Genomic DNA, 24212 nt, shown 5'->3' with positions numbered 1-24212 from the left:
CGTCGACGAGGAACTCGACGCACCCCTACCTGGCGCGCCAACTGTCGAAACATGAATTCGGCAATAATAAAACGGGGTAGCGCACGAGACCTAAAAGTGGATGGATGTGGAGACACAGGATTTAGACAGGTTCAGGCCCTCTCAATGAGAGGTAATACCCTACTCCTGTTTGGGGATTTGAATCCACCGGGTGTAGTATAGATCTGACGATCAGGTTGTCTCATGCCCCCTAGAGGGTCTCCTGCCCACCTTATATAGGGTGGGGGGCAGGATTACAAGATAGAAACCTTAACCAATACGGCATCGGTTTCCTAAATCTATTTTACAATATTATCAAACCAGGACTTTAGGCCGTTCCGTAATATACAAGGAAACGTAATACCCAAGTCACGATCTGTTACATATTCCATACATATATGTTATCCCCTATTACTAGTCGGATAACCATGCCGTGTGGATATGGGGTACCCATAATCTCCACATTTCAGCCGCGGCCGTGCGGCTTATAAATCGAAACTGATATAATCAATAATAGTAATTTAGTGCGAAGCTTTTAGTTCTAGTCTTAGTCTTAGTGGTCCAAAAGTAAATACTGAGTAAAAAGACAGAAAACCTCATAAGTTAAACAGGAATTAAGATTTTTATGAAGATAAACATAATTCTCACATCATCAATTTTTATGATTTTTTTTCTATTTGCAGCCAAACTTTAAAAGTTTGAGCTCTATTCCAAAAGTGCTTATATTTACAGAAAGAGAGAATAGCTTTTTTCATTTTATGATAACTCTTCTAGAGCAAAATAGGATAAATCAAATATAAGAAAGTTAAAAAAATAGATTTTAAAAACTTTTCTAAGATATCTCTATATAGATTTTTTTAAAAAAGAAATATACACTTGTTTGGACTAAGGGTGAGTTCGTTTGGACACTTGATAGTAATTAAGTATAAATTATTACAAACTATAAAAAAATAAAGTTACTCAATTCCTTTTAAGAAAACTTGTGTACAAATTCTATCTATCTAATATCTATAAATTTCATCTGCACTAAATATAGTTAATAGTTAATGTTAATTATTTTTCTATCATGATGCTATATCATTTTAATTGGTTTTAGCCTTTAAATAATTCATCAAAAAAATGCATATCGACTCTCTTATAAAAAAAAGGCTACGCTATACCTCCAAACCATTTATAATATTTAGATAATCGATCAAGTACCATATATAAAAAGCGCATAGAAAAATATATAGGAATACAAAAGAAAATTTTACAACCCATATATAATTATCATGCAACAATGAATAAGGTTTCATCTATTTTCTTCATTCCAAAATAAATCAACTTAGTATATTTTATGTTAACTTAGGGCTTGTTTGGTTTGTAACTATGCCAATGCCAAATCATGAGTAAATTTTTGCCAATGCCAATATTTTGGTAACATTTGTGTGGTATTGACAAGTATTGGTAGTAGACCAAACATTGCCAAAATTACTGTTTAAAATACCAATATTTTTGTATGGCAGTTTTGGCTTTAAACCAAATCAGCCCTCATTTTGAGTAAGAGAGATTAGTGATTTTTTAAAAAGGAACACACCATTTAGTTGGGGAGTACAGCATGATTATCCATCTGAGAACAGGAGGCATGTACGGCCGAGTAGAAAAAGAGGTGAGAGAGAGAGAGAGACACTAGTGAAGTGTTGCCCGTTGGGTTTGGTGGAGTTTGAAGAGCTCTGTCGCCGTCTTCACTCCTCGCAGTCAGACGGGAGTGGACTACTGGAGGGAGAGAGAGGGTGAGCGAGGGGATCTTCACTCCTCCAGTTCCTCCCCATTTCTTGCATCCCTTCCGGATCTATCAGCCCCGTCACCAACCTTCTTCCATCCACGCTTCCATCTGTACATCTCCTTGCTCCGCCCTACACAGTTCTTGGTTGTTTCGGAGTAGCAGCATCTCACTGGATCTGTTCTTGTGCAGAAAGATCGGAGCAGGATGATGGGCGATTTCCTCTCCAGGGTCCTACTGTAAGTCCCCCCAATCTGACGAAATCTCCCGGTGTTTCTTCACGATTTTTGTGGGTTTGACCGTGGGGATGGATTCAAGAACCGATTTCTTTTTTTTTTCATCTTTTGTGTTTATATTTTTCGCCTTTTTTGGAATGCGTGTGCGTCGATTTGTCTGGCATCTTCTTCCTTTGGAATAGCATCGACACCACTCAAACACTGTGAAAATCTGTACATCTGTGGTCGTCCGTTCTTTGGAGGAGGATAGTCATTGTTGTTTTGAGTGTTTAAGGTCAATGGTTATTCCGCTGAAGATTAATGGTACACTAAAACTGTGTAGTGAATCTGTGATAGTATTAAAAGATACTCTTACGATGTTACTGAAAGGAATCTGTTGTTTGCCCATGGTTTTAAGTTTCCTGCGATTTGCGCTTGCGATTGCTCCTGTCTTGATTCAGTTCAGTTGTTCAAACACGGCCCTAAAATCTGTGCCTATCTTTTTTTATGCACCAAAAGAAAAAGTGGAATCTATATCGTTGCATCTTCATAACATTCGGATTATGAGGACATTGGTTTCTTTGGTTGGAACTGCATAATGTAGAAAAAACGATGTACTCTGGTTCTGATGGGATGATTATGATGCAGGTTGGCCTTTGGTTATGCTTATCCTGCTTATGAATGCTATAAAACCGTAGAGCTGAACAAGCCCGAGATTGAGAAGCTTATTTTCTGGTGTCAATATTGGTAAGGAGCTATTTTTATTCTTGTGGATTCATGGTTTGCCCACATCCATACACTGCAAGTGCCACTTGAATTGTTGTTTGTGTCCAGGATATTAGTCGCGCTACTGACGGTTTTGGAACGATTTGGTGATTTTGCAATATCATGGTTAGTTTTTTCTGAGATCTTTGTTCCTCAGTCGTTGATTACAAACTGTTTTGAATGCTTAATTGATTCTGGTTTTATTGAAGGCTACCACTGTACTCAGAAGCAAAGCTGATGTTCTTTATATACTTATGGTGCCCAAGGACAAAGGTACTTTACTTTAATAATGATGTTTTTCTTGTACTGAATATATGATTGCCTTCAAGAATAATGCGTGTGCTTATGATAGGGAACCTCCTATGTCTATGAGACTTTCTTTAGGCCATACATTTCACAGTATGAGAATGATATCGACTGCAGTATTCTTGATTTGAGAGTAAGAGCTGGGGACATGCTTGTGGTTTACTGGCAGAAGGTTGCAATTATTGGCCAGACTACATTCTTTAACATTTTGAAGTATGCTTCTGCACAGTCACCAGCTCATTCATCAAGGTCGCGCTCAACACAGGTTTGCAAGCAGAATGTTTTATCTTCTAGTTTGTTGAATGATAATGGAACAGCATTCATCAATCAATGCCTTTTGAACACTCCTACGTTTGGTTCACAATTCATATTTATGCACAATCTCTTTTGCCTGCTAATACCTGAGTTGCAGGTGTCCTGCTATCATAGTTTCGTAGATAAGTGTCATGCCGTAGTACTCCAAACTTTCTGTGCAACTACTCCAACTTTGTGTTAAGTTCCATGAGAAATAGAAGTTTACATTGTTATTGTGGTTGTATGTTTGAGATGATTGTAATACTCGAAAATAGAATGAACCAAAGATGTTCCATAATAACTTGCTTCAATCCTAAACTCTTAGCAAGATAATGTCACGAAAGACGATATTTAACAGCACCTTCAACTATGTTTGCGATAAAGGCATTAAATTAACAAAAGTCAAAACTAATCAAATTAAAGCAAGATAATGTCACGAAAGACAATATTTAGCAGTTCCTTCAACTATGTTTGGGATAAAGGCATTAAATTAACAAAAGTCAAAACTAATCAAATTAAAGCGAGACAATATTTAAATTGCTCTGTATATTTGTACAAACATTATGTAATAGAAAAAAACATCCACGTGTGGTATCTAATAGCAAGACGTTTAAGGTGCCGTATGAGGTTATAGTGACCCGTTACAAGGTGCATAGGGTTGTAGAAAGAATGACCAGCCTTCAGTTCCACAAGGTTGGCAGCCATCCATTGCATCACTAAAAGAACATAGTGGGGGTCACAACAGCCACCAAGACAAAGCAGCAAGCCTGGTCCAAAAAAAATAAAAATAAAGACAAAGCAACAAGCGATCGAAGACCATAACAATTAATTTGTGATGACTAAACCTTCCTTGAACTCCCTTATCTATACATTATTATTTATGTCACATCAGCTTGAATATGTACAATTCAAAAACATAGTAAATCTTTGCAATAAAGATGCTACATATCAAAACATTCAATTAATGCCCCTTAATCTGGAAAAAATAATACTAAGGAATAACTCAAGTAGGTATTTCTATCTTCAATTTTAATATTAAATTTTAAGCATTGAAAGGAGATAGATAGAGTGAACGGTTCAAACCGTTGGGTGAATACCGTCCAATTTGCAAGGTGGGTGCTACTTATTCCGAAGTATTGTTATACTATTTATGAGTAGTGCAAGTAGACAATCATATTCAAAATAGTTTACTAGATGTAGCACTTAATGAGATTTTGCTACGGTAGTATTTGATGAAAATATACTTAAAAAGCTTCTTCATGTTATGTTTGGAGATCGATACTAACGAAAACCTTAATGATGCACTGTATATTTATTACAATGTCAGTATTCTAAATAGTATAGTAAATAATATTACGAAATATCATTTGAGTATGAAAACAAGAATAAGACCATGTAATACACTAGCTCCAAAATTTGCATCAGCATAAGTCCTTCATGGATTGGGCATACATATGCATAGACTTATACTTTTATTCTCATTTTCGTGTAAAATAGTTAACCCATAGGTATTATATTTAAATCAGACCTTCATCCACCTAAAATTCTAAGGAGGTATTAAACCACCAATTACAACATCTTCTAGCATATATGGACCTCAACTTCACCTCTTCTATAGGCTGCTAACGGGCTAGGGAGTCACATGCTGAAGATTAACCAACCTATGGATATCCACCACAGGAACTTCTAAACTTCATATTGATAAGTGCCAACACATTTAGTTAAATTTATCATAGCTGCAATAAAATTTGTCAATGATTAATTTGGCACTACTATAAATCATGATAAAATCCTCTTGAGTCATTAAAGGAAATAGAGAAATTCAAAGAATAATCAGTTCCGTATTATCTGAAGATCTCAGTTAAAGTTTTATTACTCTAAGTTTATATGTGTAACCAAGGATCCAATTCTTTACCTACAATCAAATTTTGAAGTACCAAGACCAACTAACTGTACCAAGACCAACTAACTATTTGTATTGAACATTTTACGGGAACTTTACATATAGATATAAAGAAATTTTCAGTCATCATAAAAGATTTTAACATTGCCCTGTTCGTTTCCTATGAAATTTGAGGATAAACTTTTGGATTAAAATGGCACGCTTTTCAAACTGCTAAACGGTGCATTTCGTACGAAAACTTTCTATATGAAAGTTGTTCTAAAATATCAGATTAATCCATTTTTCAAGTTTGTAATAATTAAAACTCAATTAATCACACGTTATTACCACCTTGTTTTGCGTGAAACACTTAATCTTCATCTTCAGGAGATTCAAACACCAGAAACAAAGATATGCCCGCGCAATCGCGTGGATTACCTTCCTAGTTATATTAATAATGTAAGATCAGCAGACTACTAATGTAGCTGTTAGCTCCTCTGAAGGTCGTTTGTGATGTTGAAACTAATATGTAGTTGTTACCACACTAATAACCTTCAAGATCAACAATAATTAAAATATCAGTTCAAGTTGGCATATCTGTACTCTGTTGGACATGCCACTTAATTTTTAGTTTAATTTGTTGGTTGAAAATGCTCCAACTTCCAATTCATTAAATACTTTACACAAATTGCATAATGATAGGAAAATTTTACAAATTGTACCAGATTGGTTCCCACCAAGGAGCATGTACTGTTTTTGAGTAAAACATATTGTATTTTGTTTCCAACTTCCTAATCTGTAGGGTGGTTTCTTTCTTCCTTCAGAAAATAATCTGCTCAACACAAGATTTAGGTGGGATTAGTGTTGATCACTCATCAGCAGTAATATATCTTTTCCTATTTATTACACTTCCTTATGTAAGTTTGAGACACTTAGGACTGACTTGAGCAAACACGAAAGGCATGAGATCATTTAGTTAAAATATTTAACAATGAGAAATGAATGAGGAAACTGGGAATTAACTGTTAGTTTGATAGTGTATAGAAATTGCTGATTGTTTTCTGGCAGTACTTCTCGCTTCGTAGTTATCTTGTCAAATCGAAACATCAGAAAATTTCCCCAGTTTTCCTGTACTCCTGTGACATTCTGCCCCATTGCTGCTATCTTTACTTGCCTAGTAATTATCTGACAAGTACTGCTAGATCGCTTGCCCAGAAATTGTTATGATATTGTAAAAAGGCTTGTTTCAGTTGAAGACAAATTGTAGAAAATTTATGATTATCCTATCTGACATGTGAAAAACCTTCGAAGCTAATGGTAATATATGTCATAGTGGCATTAGTAGCCTTAACACATTCTCTAACAGCATCCTCTGTTATTTCTCACGTAGGTTTTGTTTGTCATTAACACTTGTTATTTTTTTTTTGTGTTTTCACTAAAGTTTTTCGTGTTGAATTCTTCTTTTGATATTGTTATAGCAGCAATCGTATCCACAAAAACAGCAGCAAGCACAACCCCAACAACCGAAGCAATCACTGCCCCAACAGCAACAGAAGCAATCACTGCCCCAACAGCAACAGCAGCAGATGCCCCATGAAAAACCAACAACGCTTCGCAGAGCAGCATCTGCTGCCGCTCGAACAGCTGGAATTATGCAGCAGTCGGAGGACACGAAGATTGCTTACTCTAACCCCAAGACCAGGCGTCTACTACCCACAAAGTCTGCTCCGACGGCTTCCACAAGGTCCACGGTTGCAGCAACGAAACCGGTCGAGGATCTTAAGAGCAGTGGAATGAAGCTTGCAACTGAGGAAGCACCATCTCCATCCAGTAATGCTGCCATGCCAGGCTCTGAGCCTAGTGCGCCGCCACTCCCGAAATCTGCAGAAGATGACATGTCTATCGATGAGGTTGACATTCCTATAGAGGACATGGATGAGCCTGTTGCCACTCCAGAGGAGACACCAATGGAGGAGGCGATTCGAGTGACCCGTGGGAGGCTAAGGAAACGTATTGCCGCAGTTTCCACTGCTGATGGCGGTGCAGCAAATTAACTGCATGCCATTTGTCATCTATTTCCACAAAATATGTGCTTCAGAGCTTTAGGGCGATCACCTGTTTGGTTGCAGCAGATATCTCTGTTTCCACATTATGTTCTTCGAGCTTTAGGGTGATCTGCTGTTTGGTTGCAGGCAGCAGATGTCTTGGTTGGTTTAATTTATTGCTTTGAACCTGCTTCCTTAAGTAGTGTTTCTTCCACCTGTTTTGCTAATTTGCTAATATTCCTAGACCTAGAAGATGTAAATATTGCAGGGCATCTGTATATATGTTGGGCAAGCGAATCCTTATTTGTTTAGCATTGAAACTGCATGTCACCTTATTTGCTTGACCAATTAGTTCCGATTTGAGCATATTGCTATTTTTGCCTGCTACTGGGAGAAATGTACTCCCTCGTCCTAGGAAAAACTTTGAATTTTGTACACTACCCTATATCCAGATTTTTGTAGAAAAGTTACCCTATATCTAGATTCGTATACAAAAGTAATATCAAGATTTGTGTAAAAAATTGATTTTTGTGGGATGGAGGGAGTACTTAAGTACTGGCTCAGAGTTTGTGTCAAACTGGTATTTAGTTGAGGTCTGGAAACTGGAAACCATGATTGATCTTGAGATAATGGTGTATCACCAATTAAGCCCTAAGGTGGCTCATTTCGGCCAACAGTGTTCCTTTGCTTTTTTTCTTTTTCCTTTTTAGAAATTCATTTGCTTTGTTACCAATGGCTATCGATGTCATGAAAAAAAATTGCTAGAGTGCTGTGTGACTAAAGAATTAATTAGGAAAGGGAAAAGTGCATTTTGTACCCCAAACTTAACTTTTATGTTTGTTTGAAATACACCCTTAAACTATAAAACCGGGTTTAATACATCCTAACTTTTGATACTGGACATTTTATCCCCTTTAACCTGTTTTACTGTGGTTTTTGTACATGTCGGATGCCATGTCAACCCTTTGCCGATGAAATAGAGTACTATAGCACGAGCCAGGCTTCTTCTCTCTATCACACATTTCCCCATCCTCATCGAGTTCTTAGAGCCCAACTTATATATTTCAAATTCAGAATCCCCAAGCCACCATACATATGAAAGCAGCAAACTCGCTTCCACGAGACTAGACAGTTTCCTCCATTGGCCTTTACCTGACCCGACCAAAGAGAACTCGTGAATTTTTGACGATTTGACACTTCTAAAAAACCTTGATAACGGTAAATCAAGTGTGATCATAGAATACGAATGGCGGATAAGACGGCTTGCATTGATATTAGAGCACCGGTTTTTATTGGGTTCTTGTGGCTAATAATTCGAATATGAGATGAAGGCTTTATTGCAAAGTTAGTTCTTTGACATCTCAAGCTTAATTTTGGACAACATTAACAGCTCGACGATCACACGTTAAATGATAAAATGTGCTACATCATGACTACTCTGCAGGCCACGAGATGATCCATATTCGTTGGATTATGCCAGTACAATCACTATGCGGAAAAATAATATCTTGGTATTAATTTCTAAACTAGTGTATCCTATAATTTAGATGATAGTATCTAATTAGAATATTTAGAGAGTCCAGTCCGGGATATTTTGCCGTTATTTAATATGGCCCAGGTTGCGGCTCCTAATAATATATGACTGCTTTGCACGATTTTGGAGCGCCTAATGACGATGTGGATGGGCAGACCTCACGATCTAAATTCTAGAATAAACAAAAAAAACATTTCACTGAGCTCTTTAATTATATATTTAGAGTATGGAAGGTATGTCAGTTACGATTAATTCATGCATACTGATGTATTTATTTTTCAATAACTCCAGTGAGAAATAAATTATTCAAGCGCTTTTATCATATTTTCAAGCTAGGCTGTGCAAATATCCAGTCTTATGTTTTATTTTTTTCCTACCTGATCTAAGGAGTAGTAACTACTACCTAATAGAGATGTGTGTTCATCCTTTTTCATATCAGGTCAAAAATCTGGTATAGAGAGCATCCACCTTGATGAGGAGCTCATCCATACCCACCCACAGATCATCGATAAATATCTTCCCTCCCTTGAAGCTCATGTCACCTATGACGGGCCACAACCATGGCCCATCATAGTTCATTTGTGACATACTACAACTATGATCCGTGACAGGACCTCCCCAGTAGTCATATCTTAAATGAGATATTTTTTGGCTTGTCAGAGATGACCCATTACATATAGTCGAATATGTAGTAGCTAGTATCGGTGGAGTTCGCCGTACGGAAGGCTATTGCCGAGTGGGGCTGTTCGGCCACTGACATCACCCACCTAATCTTTAGCACCTACTTTGGTTGCCGAGCCCTGAGCATGGACCTCCAGCTGGTGACACTCCTCGGCCTCCACCCTTCCGTCTCCCGCATCATCCTCAGCACCCACGGCTGCTCCGGCAGTGGTAGGGCACTCCAGCTCGCCAAGGAGATCGCCGAGAACATATATACATATCGTCAACCTTCCATAAAAGCTTTGCTAGATTTTTCTTGAACATCTCAAGAGTGAAGAATCCACCAACAAAGAAATTGAAAAAGCAAAAAGTTATATTGTTGATGAGATGAGTACTGGTTGAGCAAAAAAAATTTCAGATGAGTTGCCTCTTCCCTCCACCTCTCTACGAGATGATTGAGCATAAGAAAGGAAAAGGAACTACAAAGGATCATAGAAAGAAACTATACACTTTTTGTTAATTATTTCTATTCATCCCAATACAATTTGTTTTTTATTATCAAGTATGAAGTCTTAGAAATTCGGGCTGCATTGTCCAAAAATGACATACTTCCTAATAGATCAAACATAGGTATCATAAATGCATGCTCCCTTATAGCATGATATATGGTACCTAACCGATCACATAGTATTCATTCTTCTCATTTGGGTAGATCTCCATTACTTACGGAGGACCCCTTACCGGCATGACTTGTAAACCTTACTGTAACCAGCTGGACAAATGCTCATTTTTCACACATGTTTATCTCAGTCAATATCATTGATATATGTCATGAACATGTTGTTGATGTTGCTGGTTATATGAACAGCCGCTTGCTGTTGCTAGTGGTGCCATGCCGCCAACACGAGGACGGTACAGAATGCTGCAGTTGATTTGCAGCAACTCGTGCGCGATAGCATGTGTGTCCATCGTGCCATGGCCACTAGGTGCACACATTGACCAGCTAGTCAACCTATCGAAAAGTTGGCCCTAGCTTACCCGCAAGAACACCTTGAGGAAGTAGCGACCAAGGAGTCATTGACGACAATATTCAGCACCGAGTTCTCGCTATCCATATCTCATTGCGTGAAGCCATGTACCACTATGAACAGAGACCCAACAGCCTTTTACTTGCTCCTGAACTAGTAGGCTAAGTTGAAAGAATATGGGTTTAGCACAAACTACACCAAGAGGGAAAAGTTTGTGTGAGCTAACGGGTGAAGTGGCTGGCCGTGGTGGGCCTACAGATGATGGGGCCTCTTTTATGAACCTTAGAGTCGCAGAAGAAGCCCATGGTGCCAAGCAGCTGCATAATGTGCTGTAGGTCAGCGATTATGGCGGTGTCAGCTATTATAGCGATGCGGAGGGCAACGACTTAACAGCGGCATTGGCGATGCCGAAATCGATGGCACACCTTATGGCCTGTGACTTGATGTAGCCCCTAAGATGCATGATCTTCACTACCTCATAAGAAAAAGTTTCTATAGTTTAGTTGTGAGGGCACAACGATCATGTGTCGATATCCTATTCCTACATTTAATCTTCAAAGATCCTAAACACCTGCAGGCTTAACATTGTAATTGGCATGAGTTAATCAATATTATTTTTATATTGGGCCCTTGATTCTTGTGGCCAATAATTCGATTATCAGATGCAGGGTTTATTGCACTGTCAAGTGTCAATTATTTCTCATCTCAATCTTGATTTTGGACTACATTAACTGCTCCACGATCACAAGCTAAATATGAAAATGTGTTATAAGATTAGATTGATCTCGAGTTATACATTACGATTTGTAATCTCCAGAGCACGACCTGATCCATATATATATTTATTTTGGGCCTACTTCTCCTGTGACTAATTTGATACGGAAGATTAAGTTTAATGCTGGGGCAAGTACGATGATGATGCACAAAAAATAATTTAACTATCCCAAGGCTATGTTCGGACCGCATTGACAGCATGATAAATCACAAGCTGCTTATAAAAATCGACTTAAGGGGGAACTATCCAGGTAGTATCAAATTCTGTACTAGACTCTACTAGTGTGTCCTAGAAATAGCTGATAGTATTCAATTAGATACTCCAGTCTAAACACTATGGGTGCAAATCTGATGTTGTTCAACTGTACAGGATATTTTGCCATTATCTAAAAATAATAAATAATTACTTACTTACAACGTGCAGATTCAATGGAAATTAAAGATCATGCCAGGTTGCAGCTCCTAATAATATATTTAGATTTTCGAAGGCATGTTCGTCACAATCAATTAATGCATACTGATAGTGATATAGTAGAACCAATAATGTTTTTCTTTTCCTAAACATGATACCTCGGAATCCATACTGTCAATACTAATTTGGAATTTTCCATCAATGACGTTACACAAACTCTGTCATTCCAACTGGAAAGGTATCGAGGACAGTTTTGAATTATAAAATTAGTTATTGAACTGAAATAAATATTTATGAAAAAGCAAATTAGGCGATATAGAAGTTACATAAATTTTATCCGGTGTGAAATTAACTTATATTAATAATTCTCTTGTGTGATCTCATTCAGATTTTAGTATTATATTTTGCTCCTGTAGGTTATATTATATATGTTGTCTATAGAAAAACATTATTGGTTTTAAATACTCGATGTAACATGTGAGGGTACTCTAGAGCGAAATTGTAGATATCTTTTGCTAATTCAGAAATATTTGGTGGCTAGCTAGACCAGGTTGTCGATGAACTTGTATAAAACCACACGGCCAGCAGGTAGAGTTTCCACTCATAGACGCATCACATAGCCATCTCTCTCTCTCTCTCTCTCTCTCAAGGAAACTCATTGCATCCGCACACGTTCTTCCTTTACCATCGGCCATGCCTGGAGCAGCTACCGCCGCTGTTGTTGACAGCCGCCGGTGCACACGGCATGCCGAAGGCCCTGCCACGGTCCTCGCTATTGGCACTGCAAACCCGGCAAACATATGTCCTCAGGATGAGTTTACCGACTATTACTTCGGCCTGACCAAGAGCGAGCACCTTATTGAGCTTAAGGACAAGATGAAGATAATATGTAAGCACATCAATTATTCCACTTGTCATCATCATTATATGTTATTTTTCATTAACTCCAGTGAGAAAAATTGTCCAAACGGTTAATGTAAAAATTTTAAGATAGGACGTGTTTTCATATTTTAAGATAGGGTGTGTTTTCATATTGTGAGGAGGATATGTGTTATATTTTTTTCTACCTAAGCTCTGGAGTAGTATGTACTAACTAATACAGATATGTGTTATTCCTTTTGCATATATATCAGGTCAAAAATCCGGCATAGAGAAGCGCTACATCCACCTTGACGAGGAGCTCATACGTGCCCACCCAGAGATCATCGACAAAAACCTGCCCTCCCTGAAGCTCGTGTAGACATTGCCTCTATCGAGGTCCCTAAGCTCGCTGAGTCCGCTGCACGGAAGGCCATTACCGAGTGGGGCCGTCCGGCCACTGACATCACCTACCTCATCTTCAGCACCTACTCTGGCTGGCGCGCCCCCAGCGCCGACCTTCAGCTAGCGACGCTCCTCGGCCTCCGCCCTACCGTCTCCCGCACCATCCTCAGCCTCCACGGCTGCTCCGGCGGCAGTCGGGCACTCCAGCTCGCCAAGGAGATCGCCGAGAACAACCATGGCGCGCGAGTCCTCGTAGCCCTCTCTGAGCTGACACTGGTATGCTTCTCAACCCCTGACGAAAGCAAAATTGTAGGCCATGGACTGTTCAGAGATGGCGCTGGTGCGATCATCGTTGGCGCTAACCCCTTGGCCGATGGCGAGCGCCCGCTGTTTGAGATGGTGGCCGCTTCACAGACCATGATTCCAGGAACCGAGCACGCACTGGGCTTGCAGGCCACCGACAAAGGCATAGATTTCCATCTCTCTATCCAAGTGCTGACAGTGATAAAGGACAACATCCATCAGTGCTTGCTCGATGCGTTCCAGTCAGTCGGAAACAAGGATCCTAACTGGAATGACCTCTTCTGGGCGGTGCACCCTGGTGGCCGTGCGATCCTTGACAATATAGAGGGCAAGCTCCAGCTAGAGCCAGGGAAGCTTGCGGCGAGCCGCCACGTGCTGAGCGAGTACGGGAATATGAGTGGTGCGATGATCGCGTTCGTTCTTGATGAGCTGCGCCGCCGTCGGGAGAAGGAAGAAGGCGTGCAACAACAGCCTGAGTGGGGAGTGATGCTGGCCTTTGGACCCGGAATCACAGTAGAGGCAATGGTGCTACGTAACCCATTCTCAACTGGTATAAACTAAATACAAAAGTAATCATCTACACTATGGAATCAATTGTTCATGGTTAAGTGGGTTCGTGATCACCGTTATCCATGTCTGTATTGTCAACTCTAGTATGTGCTGTAAAGAAAGATCCATGTGTTCTAAATTACTGCATATGTAACAACAAATTGGAATATCATGTCAAGGGCATATGTGTGTGTGTGTATATATATATGTAAATGAAACACTATATTCACTATGGTTTGCTTCAATTTGAGTTTTTATAGATGGAGATGGATTTAGAAAAAAAATGATCAGATGAAATTAGCAATGTAATCGAGTGGTATTTTCTTTGTGAAAAAATGATCAAAAACAAAAGAGAAAAAGGGACTCTTAGTATCAGATTAGCATAAATAGATTATTCATGATTTTAGTCAAAATTAGAAAGTTAAATTGGTCAAATTGGAGTAGCCAAGATATGACAATTTGATGATAATTTATGTAAAATCAAAGTGTGTGTTTTTATTATTTTCTGCTGAACAATTGTCTTGATATAATTGGTTTTGATATTTGGTGATTTTTGATGAAGTGGTGGTGTTGCTGATTGTTTAGTGCTGTTAGACCAGATGGACATGGCCGATCATACCGGCGTGTGTTGCACGGCCAGATCGGCTAGCCCGATGCCCCGATGGTTTGACCGGCTGATGCTAAGTCAGTTTCGGGTTGTTTATTTGGATACTTGTGATTACATGTTTATGACTTCTAGATGATTTCTATACGTATGTAATACAGTTGTCTACTAATGTTGAGTCAAGCTGGGAAAGAACTTGTACTCGGATATGGTTTCCTGTTTGGTTCATATTTAGGTGTGTCTTGATGCCTTGGGAGTATTGCCGATGATACAGTGAGAGTCATCTTGGGAGAAGATGTTGTCTGGATGATCAGGATAATCATGTAAGATGCTTAGGCTAAAGAAAAATGCACGTGGTTGTTGAAGATTCCATGCGGCACACGGTCGGGAGAATGTGTGCGTATAGAATGAGGAGTCGAATTTGGTACTATTGGAGTTTGTAAAGAGGTTATACTCGCCAAGATGTCAACATGAGTAACACAAGCTAGTAAAATTATCACCCAAGGTTTGACAAATAATAGATATTAAGTAAACGAGGCTCAAGTGAGCAGATAGTAAACCCTATTCCCATGTAATTAGCAAAACATACAATTTATTTGCAAATGGTAAAACATTTCGTAAATTAGGTTCAACATGCTCAAGGGGAATGTGTGACTTACCTTACTTCTCCAAAAGATCTTCCGAACACTTTTCCTCATGAACTCGATCTTCCGAGGCGACGGAATCTATGTGCTGGCACATAGTATAAGGAAAAAATCTAATAAAAACCAAATATACAAAACTTGAAAAGTACACAGACATGTAGAGCTCAATTCTAGATGAATTCTGCAGGTTGAATGGCTTAATTTCGAGTTTGTATGAATTTTAGAAATTCTAAATGAATTTCTAGAATTAAACCGAATTATTGTGCAATTATTATATGTTTTCTTGAAGGAAAACAAGGGTTATTACGTCAGCGTGGGGCGGATGCGGACCGAGTCCACCAAAGGCAGGCCACACGCGTCTACAAGAGGAGAGGCGTCGGCTCAGCGTGAACCGAGACCATGGATGTGGTCCACGGGAGCGGGTGGTCCAGATTGGCCTGAGAGCCGATCGAACAGCTAGGAGCAACCGGGCGACGCGGCTAGGCAGGCGCGCACAGCAGTGGCTGGACGGTGGGCGGCTGCGGCAGCGGCAACGCCTGGGGCTGGGATGAAGCGGGAATGGCCGATGGAGGAGAAGGAGGCTTTGGGCCGGAAGCAGCCCAAAGTGAAGGGAGGGATTTTAATTTGTTTATAAATTTATTTAATTGATTAAATATACTTTGTATTATTATAATTACTTCTTGAGCTCCGAAGATTCACCGGAAATTTCAGAGAGTATTTTAGGGCGTGGAGAATATTACTAAAGTATTTCTGGCCATGATGTTTAAGGAAATTTTATTTCCCACATTTCATTTCACTTGGGAACTTGCTTTAACTTTTAATATAATTTTTAGAAATGCATTGTTTAGTGATTTTTAATACCGAAAGAAAATCAGCGCGTGACAATTCGCGTACACAAAAGTTTTGGAGCTACTGATATAAGAATGTTTATCAGTACAAACTTTGCTAACTTGCAGGCTGATAATGTATGATTTTGCAAAATCACTCTAACAAAGTTATTTTTTTTTGATATACAGACAGTAAAAAACACATTACTGCTCATAGCAACAACCAAACAAATAAAATCCAGAAAATATATTTTTTTCAGAATGCTATACAAATCTGCAATTTCTGAATATATATACACACACACACACACACACACACACACACATATATATATATATATATATATATATATATATATATATAGATACACATATATATATATATATATATGTATATATACATAGGTATGTATATGTGTGTGTATATATATCAGCAATAAAATGGAAGGCATCAACAAATTACAAAAGTCAAATAGCTAAGAGAATGAAGCATCTTACCGCATGTACGCATCAAGGGAGATAGATTAACATGGGATCGTGCGCAGTAGTACAAAAAGGTTGTTGATAAATCATCTAATTGAACACCTTCTCTGTCACGAACAAGAGCTGGCCCGGTGGGCTGCTCCCTCGGCACGGTGGGCTGGCCCGGCACGGCACGACACGATCAAAGAAAAAGAATTAAGAGACCATAGATAGACTTACCTCAGCCATTTGAGGCACGGCCCCAAGAGCATTGGGATGCAAAATAGACTTATTCTGGCCATGTAAGATATAGCCCAAAGATATAAGGGAGGAAAAATAGACTTATTTTTTAAGAAGCACGATAGGCTGTCATGCCTTTGGGTCAGCCTTGCACGACCTGAGTCTTATTGGGCCCCTGCCTGGGTTGAGTGTGCGGCCCAAGGGCTGGCACGGTCCAGCCCGACGTGTAGGTCGGGCCATGGCGGCCCAATTGACCTAAGGCTAGGCCCGGTCATGCCTGGGCCGTGCTGGGCTAGGTGGCCTAGTTGGCCATCTATACCACTGACCCGTGGGGCCCACACTACTACAGAAACAGAGATTAGTGCCGATTGGGAAACCCCCTTAGGTGCCGGTTTTCCCAATCGGCACAAGGGAGGTGGCGCTGATTTGAAATCAAATATGTCCTGGTTACTTAGAACCGACACCTTTTAGGTTCGACGAATAAAAAAAAGCCGGTCCTATGCATCGGCTTGAGCCGAGCAGTCCCTCAACTACTCTACTCATCAAGAACAAGACTGAATAAGTAAATCCGCATCACATTCATCAAGAACAAGAATGAACAAGAACATTCATCACAGCAAGCACATCCGCATCCACATCCAACATTCATCCACAACACAAAATTTGCATCAAATTTATGCAATAAAAAAAAGAAGGGATTCACACCTCTTCGAGCCGTCGTCTATTGTATGAATTGATACAATAGTTGCTTACTATTGTATGAATTGGCTATTACATTGGTCATAAATGATTTAGAGTTAGCAGCTGCCTATACTATTAAACTTGCTCTAATTCTATAGAGGTTGTTATTATTCTTAATTAAGTGTCCTTTCAGTAAAAGCATTTATATAGAGAGAGAGAGGATTATAAGTCGGAATTGCATACTGTAGTTCTGTACATTTTTATCTCGCATACGTTTCTCCTCGCTCAAATGTCAACAAGTAATATAGGTGATGTGTTACAGCGCGTACTCCGTTACGGCACGTGTTCACTCGGTGATACACATCAACTTTATTATTTGCTCCTTTGGATTAGATTACATTAAATACCTTTATGTGCAAAATCTCCCTCGTGCAGTCTACATATGCACTGTCACTACATCAAGGACAAACGTACGTGTCCCTATGCTCCAACAATAAGGAACATATTCTCAGAGCAGCCCATCTCTCGTCAGCTAGCTCATCACGCAACTCGCACCCTCCTCGCTTCTTTTAGTCCTATATTTGTAAATCAAAATTTAAATGTTGAAACCTAATTTTATGATTTTATCACCGTAATTTGCTTTATAATATTTATTTTTAAATCCCAAAAATACATACATAAAAGTTTATTTATAAATCTATCTTCTATTATATATTAGTAAAAGTTTAATAAACTTTATACAAAAGCTCATAAGTCATAAGACATCACTTGACACTCTACTAAATCGCCACGTGACATTTTAATAATTGAAGAAAATTAGAAAAAACAAAAAACATTAGCTTTTAATTTTTATTATGACTAGAAAAAAATGCCCGTACGTTACAACGGGTGAAAATTATTTTAATCTTATTTTTGTTATACAGTATAACTAAAGTAAAATTTCACTGTGAGAATTCGCTTGATATATATTCTTTTAGAAAATCAGGAGCTGTAATTAGGAATCCGATCATCTCAAGTTATATTGCAAACAAACTTCTCAAATACGGATATGCATTTTTAAATGCAAATAAACTTACAAATAGACTCATACACGGATAACGTACTAAAATACGAGCAAAAATATCTTTAATTTTTATAATAGTAGAGATTAATAAAGCATGTTGAATATATGGATAGGTATAAGCTAAACGAGGGGACATTGAGTTCAGTCTACGATACGCCTGGAAAAGATAACAAAAATAACCGAAAGAATGCCGTGAAACCCAACACGCGTCCCATGCAAATCCTATCCGTTTTGCAGCTTGCCACGCTTCTACACACAACCAGAAGAAGTCACAGGCCAACGACGAATCTATAAATGATACATCCACCAAACTGCACAGCACTTCAGCTGCAACGGAGAAATCGACGCAAAAACAAACCGCAGAAAGAAAGAAAAAAACAAGAAAGGCAAGAAAGCTACTGGTTTTCAGCTCGATCATCTTGTGATTAGCTCACACACTTTTTGCCACCTTTTTGCGAGAGACTGATCGAAGTATACTCTTCGTCTAGGTTGTGTTCACGGGGAGCTTGGTGCCATTGCTGCAAGTTGGGGAACTTTTTGGGTTGTAGAAAAGGAAGCTGATGGCGTCGGGCAAGATGGAGAACGGCCAGCAGCAGCAGCAGCAGGAGGTGAGGAGGAGGAGGAACGGCGAGGTGGTGGTGGACGGGTCGGAGATCCTGCAGCTGGTGGAGAACAAGGAGGCGTTTGGTAAGTTCGTGGAGCAGAAGTTCAGGCTGCTCGACGCCGACGGCGACGGGAGGCTGTCGGTGAGGGAGCTCCAGCCGGCCGTCGCTGACATCGGCGCCGCCATCGGGTTGCCGGCGAGGGGGTCGTCGGCGCAGGCCGACCACATCTACTCTGAGGTAGTAATTCCTTGTATATCCTGATGTTCATTTATTTCTAGAGGGAAATACATCCTGATGTGTGTCAGTGTGTCATGAAGTTGACGCTACCTACAGCTGTTAACTGTCTTAATGTCTTTACCGATTTGGTCGATTTTTGTCATGTTCATGTTCATGTGTCACGAACGTATTTTAGAATTAAGATAGGTTTATATATATATATATTTCATATTTCAAAATCTTTTAGAAGATACAACAGATTTCTTGTAATTAATGGTACATATACTAACTCCGTTTTGCTGTTGATTTTGGAAACACATACTACCTCCGTTTTGCGGTTGATTTTAGAAACTCTTGTCTAAGTATCAATTTATCTTTTTATTTTTTCACTAAAGATAAAATAAGCTTGACTCATGCATTTTTTTTCATATTTTCGACTAATCTATTTGTTTTGTCATTAAAGATAATATAAGCATGACTCACGATCGTAAAATTTGTCAACTTTTTTTAGCATTTTTATTTATTTATTAAATAAATAAATCTTGTATGAGAGTACAAACAAGAGGGAAGTGTAGGCGAAATAAACTAATAAGGAGTGAGGATAAAGAGAGCTATTCATCTACAAATTCTAGATGTTCAGTAGAACATTGTTAATGGAAATACAATGGTGAGAAAAAAAATAGATAGAAAAACTTAAAAATGTTTATTTTCATATTTGTGACTAATGGTCGACAAAGGTTATGTACAAAAGTCAACATTACAATATATTTAAAAAGGGAGCAAACGTTATATATCAAAGTCATTGTTATCATATATCTAAAAATGGAGGGAGTAGTTTAATTATAATTGTTAAAGTTTGATTTTCTCATGGCATTCAAAGTCAGCCAGCGTATAATAAAATTGGTTAAAAGGAAGCGATCAAAATGGGGGAGAGTGTTTCTCTTTTCTTAAACAAGGAGATAGCATATTGTACATACGGGCTCATTATTTTGATTCTACTAACCGTTGATGCTTTTCACTAAGCATTACTCCTTCAGTTCCAAAATATAAGGGATTTTGATTTGATAATACGCATCCTAGTAATACGAATGTAGATAGTCCAGATTCGTAGTATTAGGATATGTCTATCCAACCAAAATTGTTTGAATTTTGTGACGGAGGGAGTACATTTTGGGCATTTCTATTTTTTTAAAATAATGGAAAACCAAAAATACTGGTTGGATACTTAGAACCGACACCTATGTCAATTGGCATAGGTGACGCCAAATTGGTGTCGGTTGAGAAACCGGCACTTATAATTAAGTGGTTTCCAACCAGCATCTATATGGTGCTCTGTAATAGTTATTATAGCGTTATGCCTCTTCAAGGACACGAATAATGCATTAAAAAAATCAGACACTTCTTTTATGTTTATTTTGTTCAGTTTAGTAATATGATTTGGCTCATCTGGCCATGACAGAAACGAATATGAAGTTTTATGGTGGCTCTAGGAAGCAAATTAAGCAATTATTCAGAAAAAAAGTTATAATCTGACAGTACAAAAAAATGATGCACTAGATTTCATGGAAAATGGAAAAGATGTGTTTTCACTTTACGGGTTTCATTACAGTATTTAGTACATTACAGATGAAAAGGTTTTATGGACTCCCATAAAAAAGGGTTTTTTTGGACTTGTTCTTTTTGAAATTGTCTGAAGAATTTCTTTTGGAAATGAATACACTCAGGGTGAATATAGAAGAAAGTATTTTGAGATTTTCCTATAATTCCACTAGAGTATGAGTATTGCTTTGACCTGCCAAATGGAAGAAACTGGAACGTGCCTAAATTAACCAGGAAAACGTCACATTCTAATGATCTAGCCCCAAGACTTATCAGTTGACAGAACAAGATAATCTTACTGAAAGTGACTGCTCTTGTGTGGCCAAAGTCATCATCCTTTTCAAATTCCCATCCAATTTGTCTAGCATGTTCTAGGTGTCTACCTCCTGAACATTCTGATATCGCTGTAACTTATCATTCCGGTTTCTTAGACACATCTTTTCGAAAGATGATGCCTATAACGATTTCTTAGATAAATATTAGTTCCTTTTGACACATGTTCTCTTGCTTACTCTTGACAGTGACAAAAATAATGGTTTACTGGATTTTCTTCCAGAGAGGTGTCTGTTCATGAGCTCTACTTCCATTATACATTGTCAGTAACTTGCAGTAAAATTTTAATCACATTTCCTGGATAATCTTGAACCAAAACATCCGATAATTACTGTTGTCTAATTCATCTCATGGCTCATGGAATTAACCTGCAGGTTCTTAACGAGTTCACAAAAGGGAAGAAAGAATCGGTGAGCAAGTCAGAGTTCCAGCGTGTCCTCTCTGACATACTTCTTGGCATGGCGGCTGGACTAAAGAGGGACCCCATTGTGATCTTGAGGATTAACGGTGAAGATTTGAATGAATTTGTTGAGAGCCCAAGGTACGAACCGGAGATGGCTGCCATATTTTCGCAAGTTGAATCAGGAAATTCAACCTTGCAGCAGTGCATGCTAGCTGCTATTCGACAACTGACGGTCGACCACGGCATGCCACCGGCTTCAGATTCATGGGTAATTGCCAATGAATGTGTTACATAATTCAGAGCAGAAAACGAAATCATTTCATACAGGGTAACAAATATAACAGAGTAACAGTTATTCTGTTACCGAGACTGACAAAACAGAGTGGAGATGAGGTTAAGAGAGAAATTAGTAAGGTTGGCTGTTTTTTACAGGTTATGGAGAATATCATAGAACCTGCATTGCAAGAACTCCATGGTGATAACCTGGAGCAACCTGTCACTCAAGAGGTCTTCTTCCAGGAATTCAGAAAGTTCTTGGCAATCCTCACGCAGCGACTCCAAGGGCACCCTGTGATTGTAGCACATACCGAGAACACCTTTGATGGGAATGGTATCAAGAAGCTGCTGTCAAACAAGCTCGAATTAGATAAGGTACGGTATTGTTTCTATCCTCGATGTCATCATCTTCCCATAAAAATATACTCCTATATATTAGTGTTACTTCATACCGATCTACTTATACTATCTTTTGTGATCAAGCTGTTGGATTGTGTTTGGAGAGGCGTACCGAAAGAAAAAGATAGAACAGCGAAGCAGTACATTCGGGTTGCGTTCGATAGGATGGCTGACTCCATAAATCTACCACCATATGGAGCTGTTGAACAGGTAGAATTTCATTTGCTACCAATCATTTCATCAGTAATTTTCAGGAAAACCAGCCAAAACACATTGTATGTTCAGATCTAAGGCTTATGGTAAGTTGGTAACTGCAGGTAGATGCTGTGGTCGATGAGGCGTTCAAGATGGCGAAAGCCGAGGACGGGAAGGCGGTGGATGAAACGGAGTTCAAGAAATTGCTCACTGAGATCCTTGGGGCAGTGATGCTGCAGCTAGATGGCAATCCAATATCGGTTTCGACCAACAGTGTACTCCATGAGCCAATGTCCACTTCTTCCACCCTGCTTTCGCCATCGCCGCCGTCGCCAATGGTGTCATCACCGAGTGAATAGAAGCAAGATGGAAGGAAGCTGATCATAGAATGGACAGTGGAGAATATAATTTCCACTGGTGGTAACAGTAACTGCAATATAATGCTGGTTTTCTTCTGATCAATGAACAAACTGCAGTAACTTGATAGTTGCCATGTAACTGGAGACCTGGTGCAAATATGTTTGTGTTGGTGTTTGTAACTACGTTCTAAGTGTTTAGTGTCGGAATAATAAGGCTTCTAATTAAGCCAGCAGTTGAACAACGGGGAATAATTTATTTCAAGCTTTTGTTTTGGGTGCAGCAGATGCTTGGAAATGGCAAGCTTGGGGACCAATAATGGTATGATAAAACTATGTTAGTAACTAATTGAGTGTACGTTTTTCGTAACGGAAAAAACTTTACACTAATCTAAGACAAAAAAAATATGTAAGTTAAGTTTGAATTTTTCTTTTTGCTAAATTTAAAATTTTTTAGAAATATTCCTTTTTTTTCTGGTGAAGTAATTTATTATTGGGGGGCAGTTAGACCCAAGATTTCCAACATTACAACATTTTGAGCCCTGCTAAATAGCAGGATATATGTTGTCAATTGAACCAAAATTACATCTTTAAAAAATATTATTAAATCATGAAAAACTTTAATGGGAGTCGCGAAAGTATTTGCCTCATCGGTTGCCCATCTTCTCTGATAAACCAAAACAAATTATTATGAAATAAATATTAATTTATAGGATAAAACTTTTATAGATGTTTCCTTAGCGACCTAAAAATTAATGTAAAAAATAACATTGAGAATACTTTTAACATCAACTTCAAAATTCAGTTTGAATATTTAAATTTTGGCTTTAGTTTTGGTTTATTAGGGTAACCGATCGATAACACCCTTATTTGAGTACATATTAATTTCAAATTCAAGAATTGTTTAATGATGAAAAATACACCGACGACTCTATTTTTAATGCCAAATTTGGGAATTATTAAATCCCAAATTTAGGAATTATTAAATCGTAAAAAGCTATAGTTTAATTAGGGAATTTGAGTGTGTTTGGTTGCTTGTATCCTTGTAACCTGGCATAGTTTAGCATGGATGAGGAGAGATAAATGCAGTTGTTTGGTTGGTTGTATTGGTTTAGAATTGTGCTTCATTGCTTGCATGAGATACAGTTTGAAAGAGATTTTGTTTGCTTGGTTATATGTATTTGGGTATAGTTACCTCTTCAGTTTCAAAGAGGTGCGGTGATAAAGACGATAGGCGTGTGGCTACGGAAAGACGACGATGACGGACGGTGGCGATGGAGATCACGACTGTCACGCCCAGAAATTCGTTACCCGAATTTCAAGCAGAATATGTCTTAAAATCTCTGTCCAGGACCAGCCAGAGTACACAAACAACAAATTGATAAACATATCCACGTCTTACAAAAATAATAAATAATTCTTACAAACGCAGTGGAAATAAACAAATAATCTAAACTTAATCTTCACGACAAAAAACATAGCATCCTCCATAAACCATA

The 24212-nt window shown here is 38.6% G+C and overlaps 2 protein-coding genes and 1 pseudogene across 6 annotated transcripts; all 3 read left to right on the top strand.

The window, feature by feature from the left end:
• The first annotated feature begins 1688 nt into the window (after nt 1–1688).
• LOC4348198 (HVA22-like protein i) lies at nt 1689–7653 on the top strand. 4 transcript variants are annotated; one of them, XM_066304957.1, is made up of 7 exons: nt 1689–1893; nt 1977–2019; nt 2644–2742; nt 2830–2886; nt 2970–3033; nt 3113–3331; nt 6724–7653. In XM_066304957.1, the coding sequence occupies exons 2-7, from the start codon at nt 1988–1990 to the stop codon at nt 7294–7296; spliced, it is 1044 nt and encodes a 347-aa protein (XP_066161054.1). In that variant the 5' UTR covers nt 1689–1893; nt 1977–1987; the 3' UTR covers nt 7297–7653. The 4 variants fall into 4 exon arrangements, with proteins under 4 accessions (XP_066161054.1, XP_015613119.1, XP_015613120.1 ...); XM_015757633.3 differs by having other exon boundaries at nt 6721–7653; XM_015757634.3 differs by having other exon boundaries at nt 1973–2019.
• A 4735-nt stretch (nt 7654–12388) lies between these two features.
• LOC4348197 (bisdemethoxycurcumin synthase-like) lies at nt 12389–13822 on the top strand (annotated as a pseudogene).
• Nucleotides 13823–18651: 4829 nt separating this feature from the next.
• LOC4348196 (uncharacterized) lies at nt 18652–22996 on the top strand. 2 transcript variants are annotated; one of them, XM_015757519.3, is made up of 6 exons: nt 18652–18717; nt 18820–19173; nt 21459–21755; nt 21920–22138; nt 22247–22372; nt 22480–22996. In XM_015757519.3, exons 2-6 carry the CDS (start codon nt 18892–18894, stop codon nt 22714–22716), a joined length of 1161 nt encoding a protein of 386 aa, XP_015613005.1. In that variant the 5' UTR covers nt 18652–18717; nt 18820–18891; the 3' UTR covers nt 22717–22996. The 2 variants fall into 2 exon arrangements, with proteins under 2 accessions (XP_015613005.1, XP_066161069.1); XM_066304972.1 differs by having other exon boundaries at nt 18652–19173.
• The last annotated feature ends 1216 nt before the right edge of the window (nt 22997–24212 follow it).

Source organism: Oryza sativa, chromosome 10 (genome assembly GCF_034140825.1).
Source record: "Oryza sativa Japonica Group chromosome 10, ASM3414082v1".
NCBI lineage: Eukaryota > Viridiplantae > Streptophyta > Magnoliopsida > Poales > Poaceae > Oryza > Oryza sativa.
This window is presented reverse-complemented; position numbering and strand designations above follow the sequence as displayed.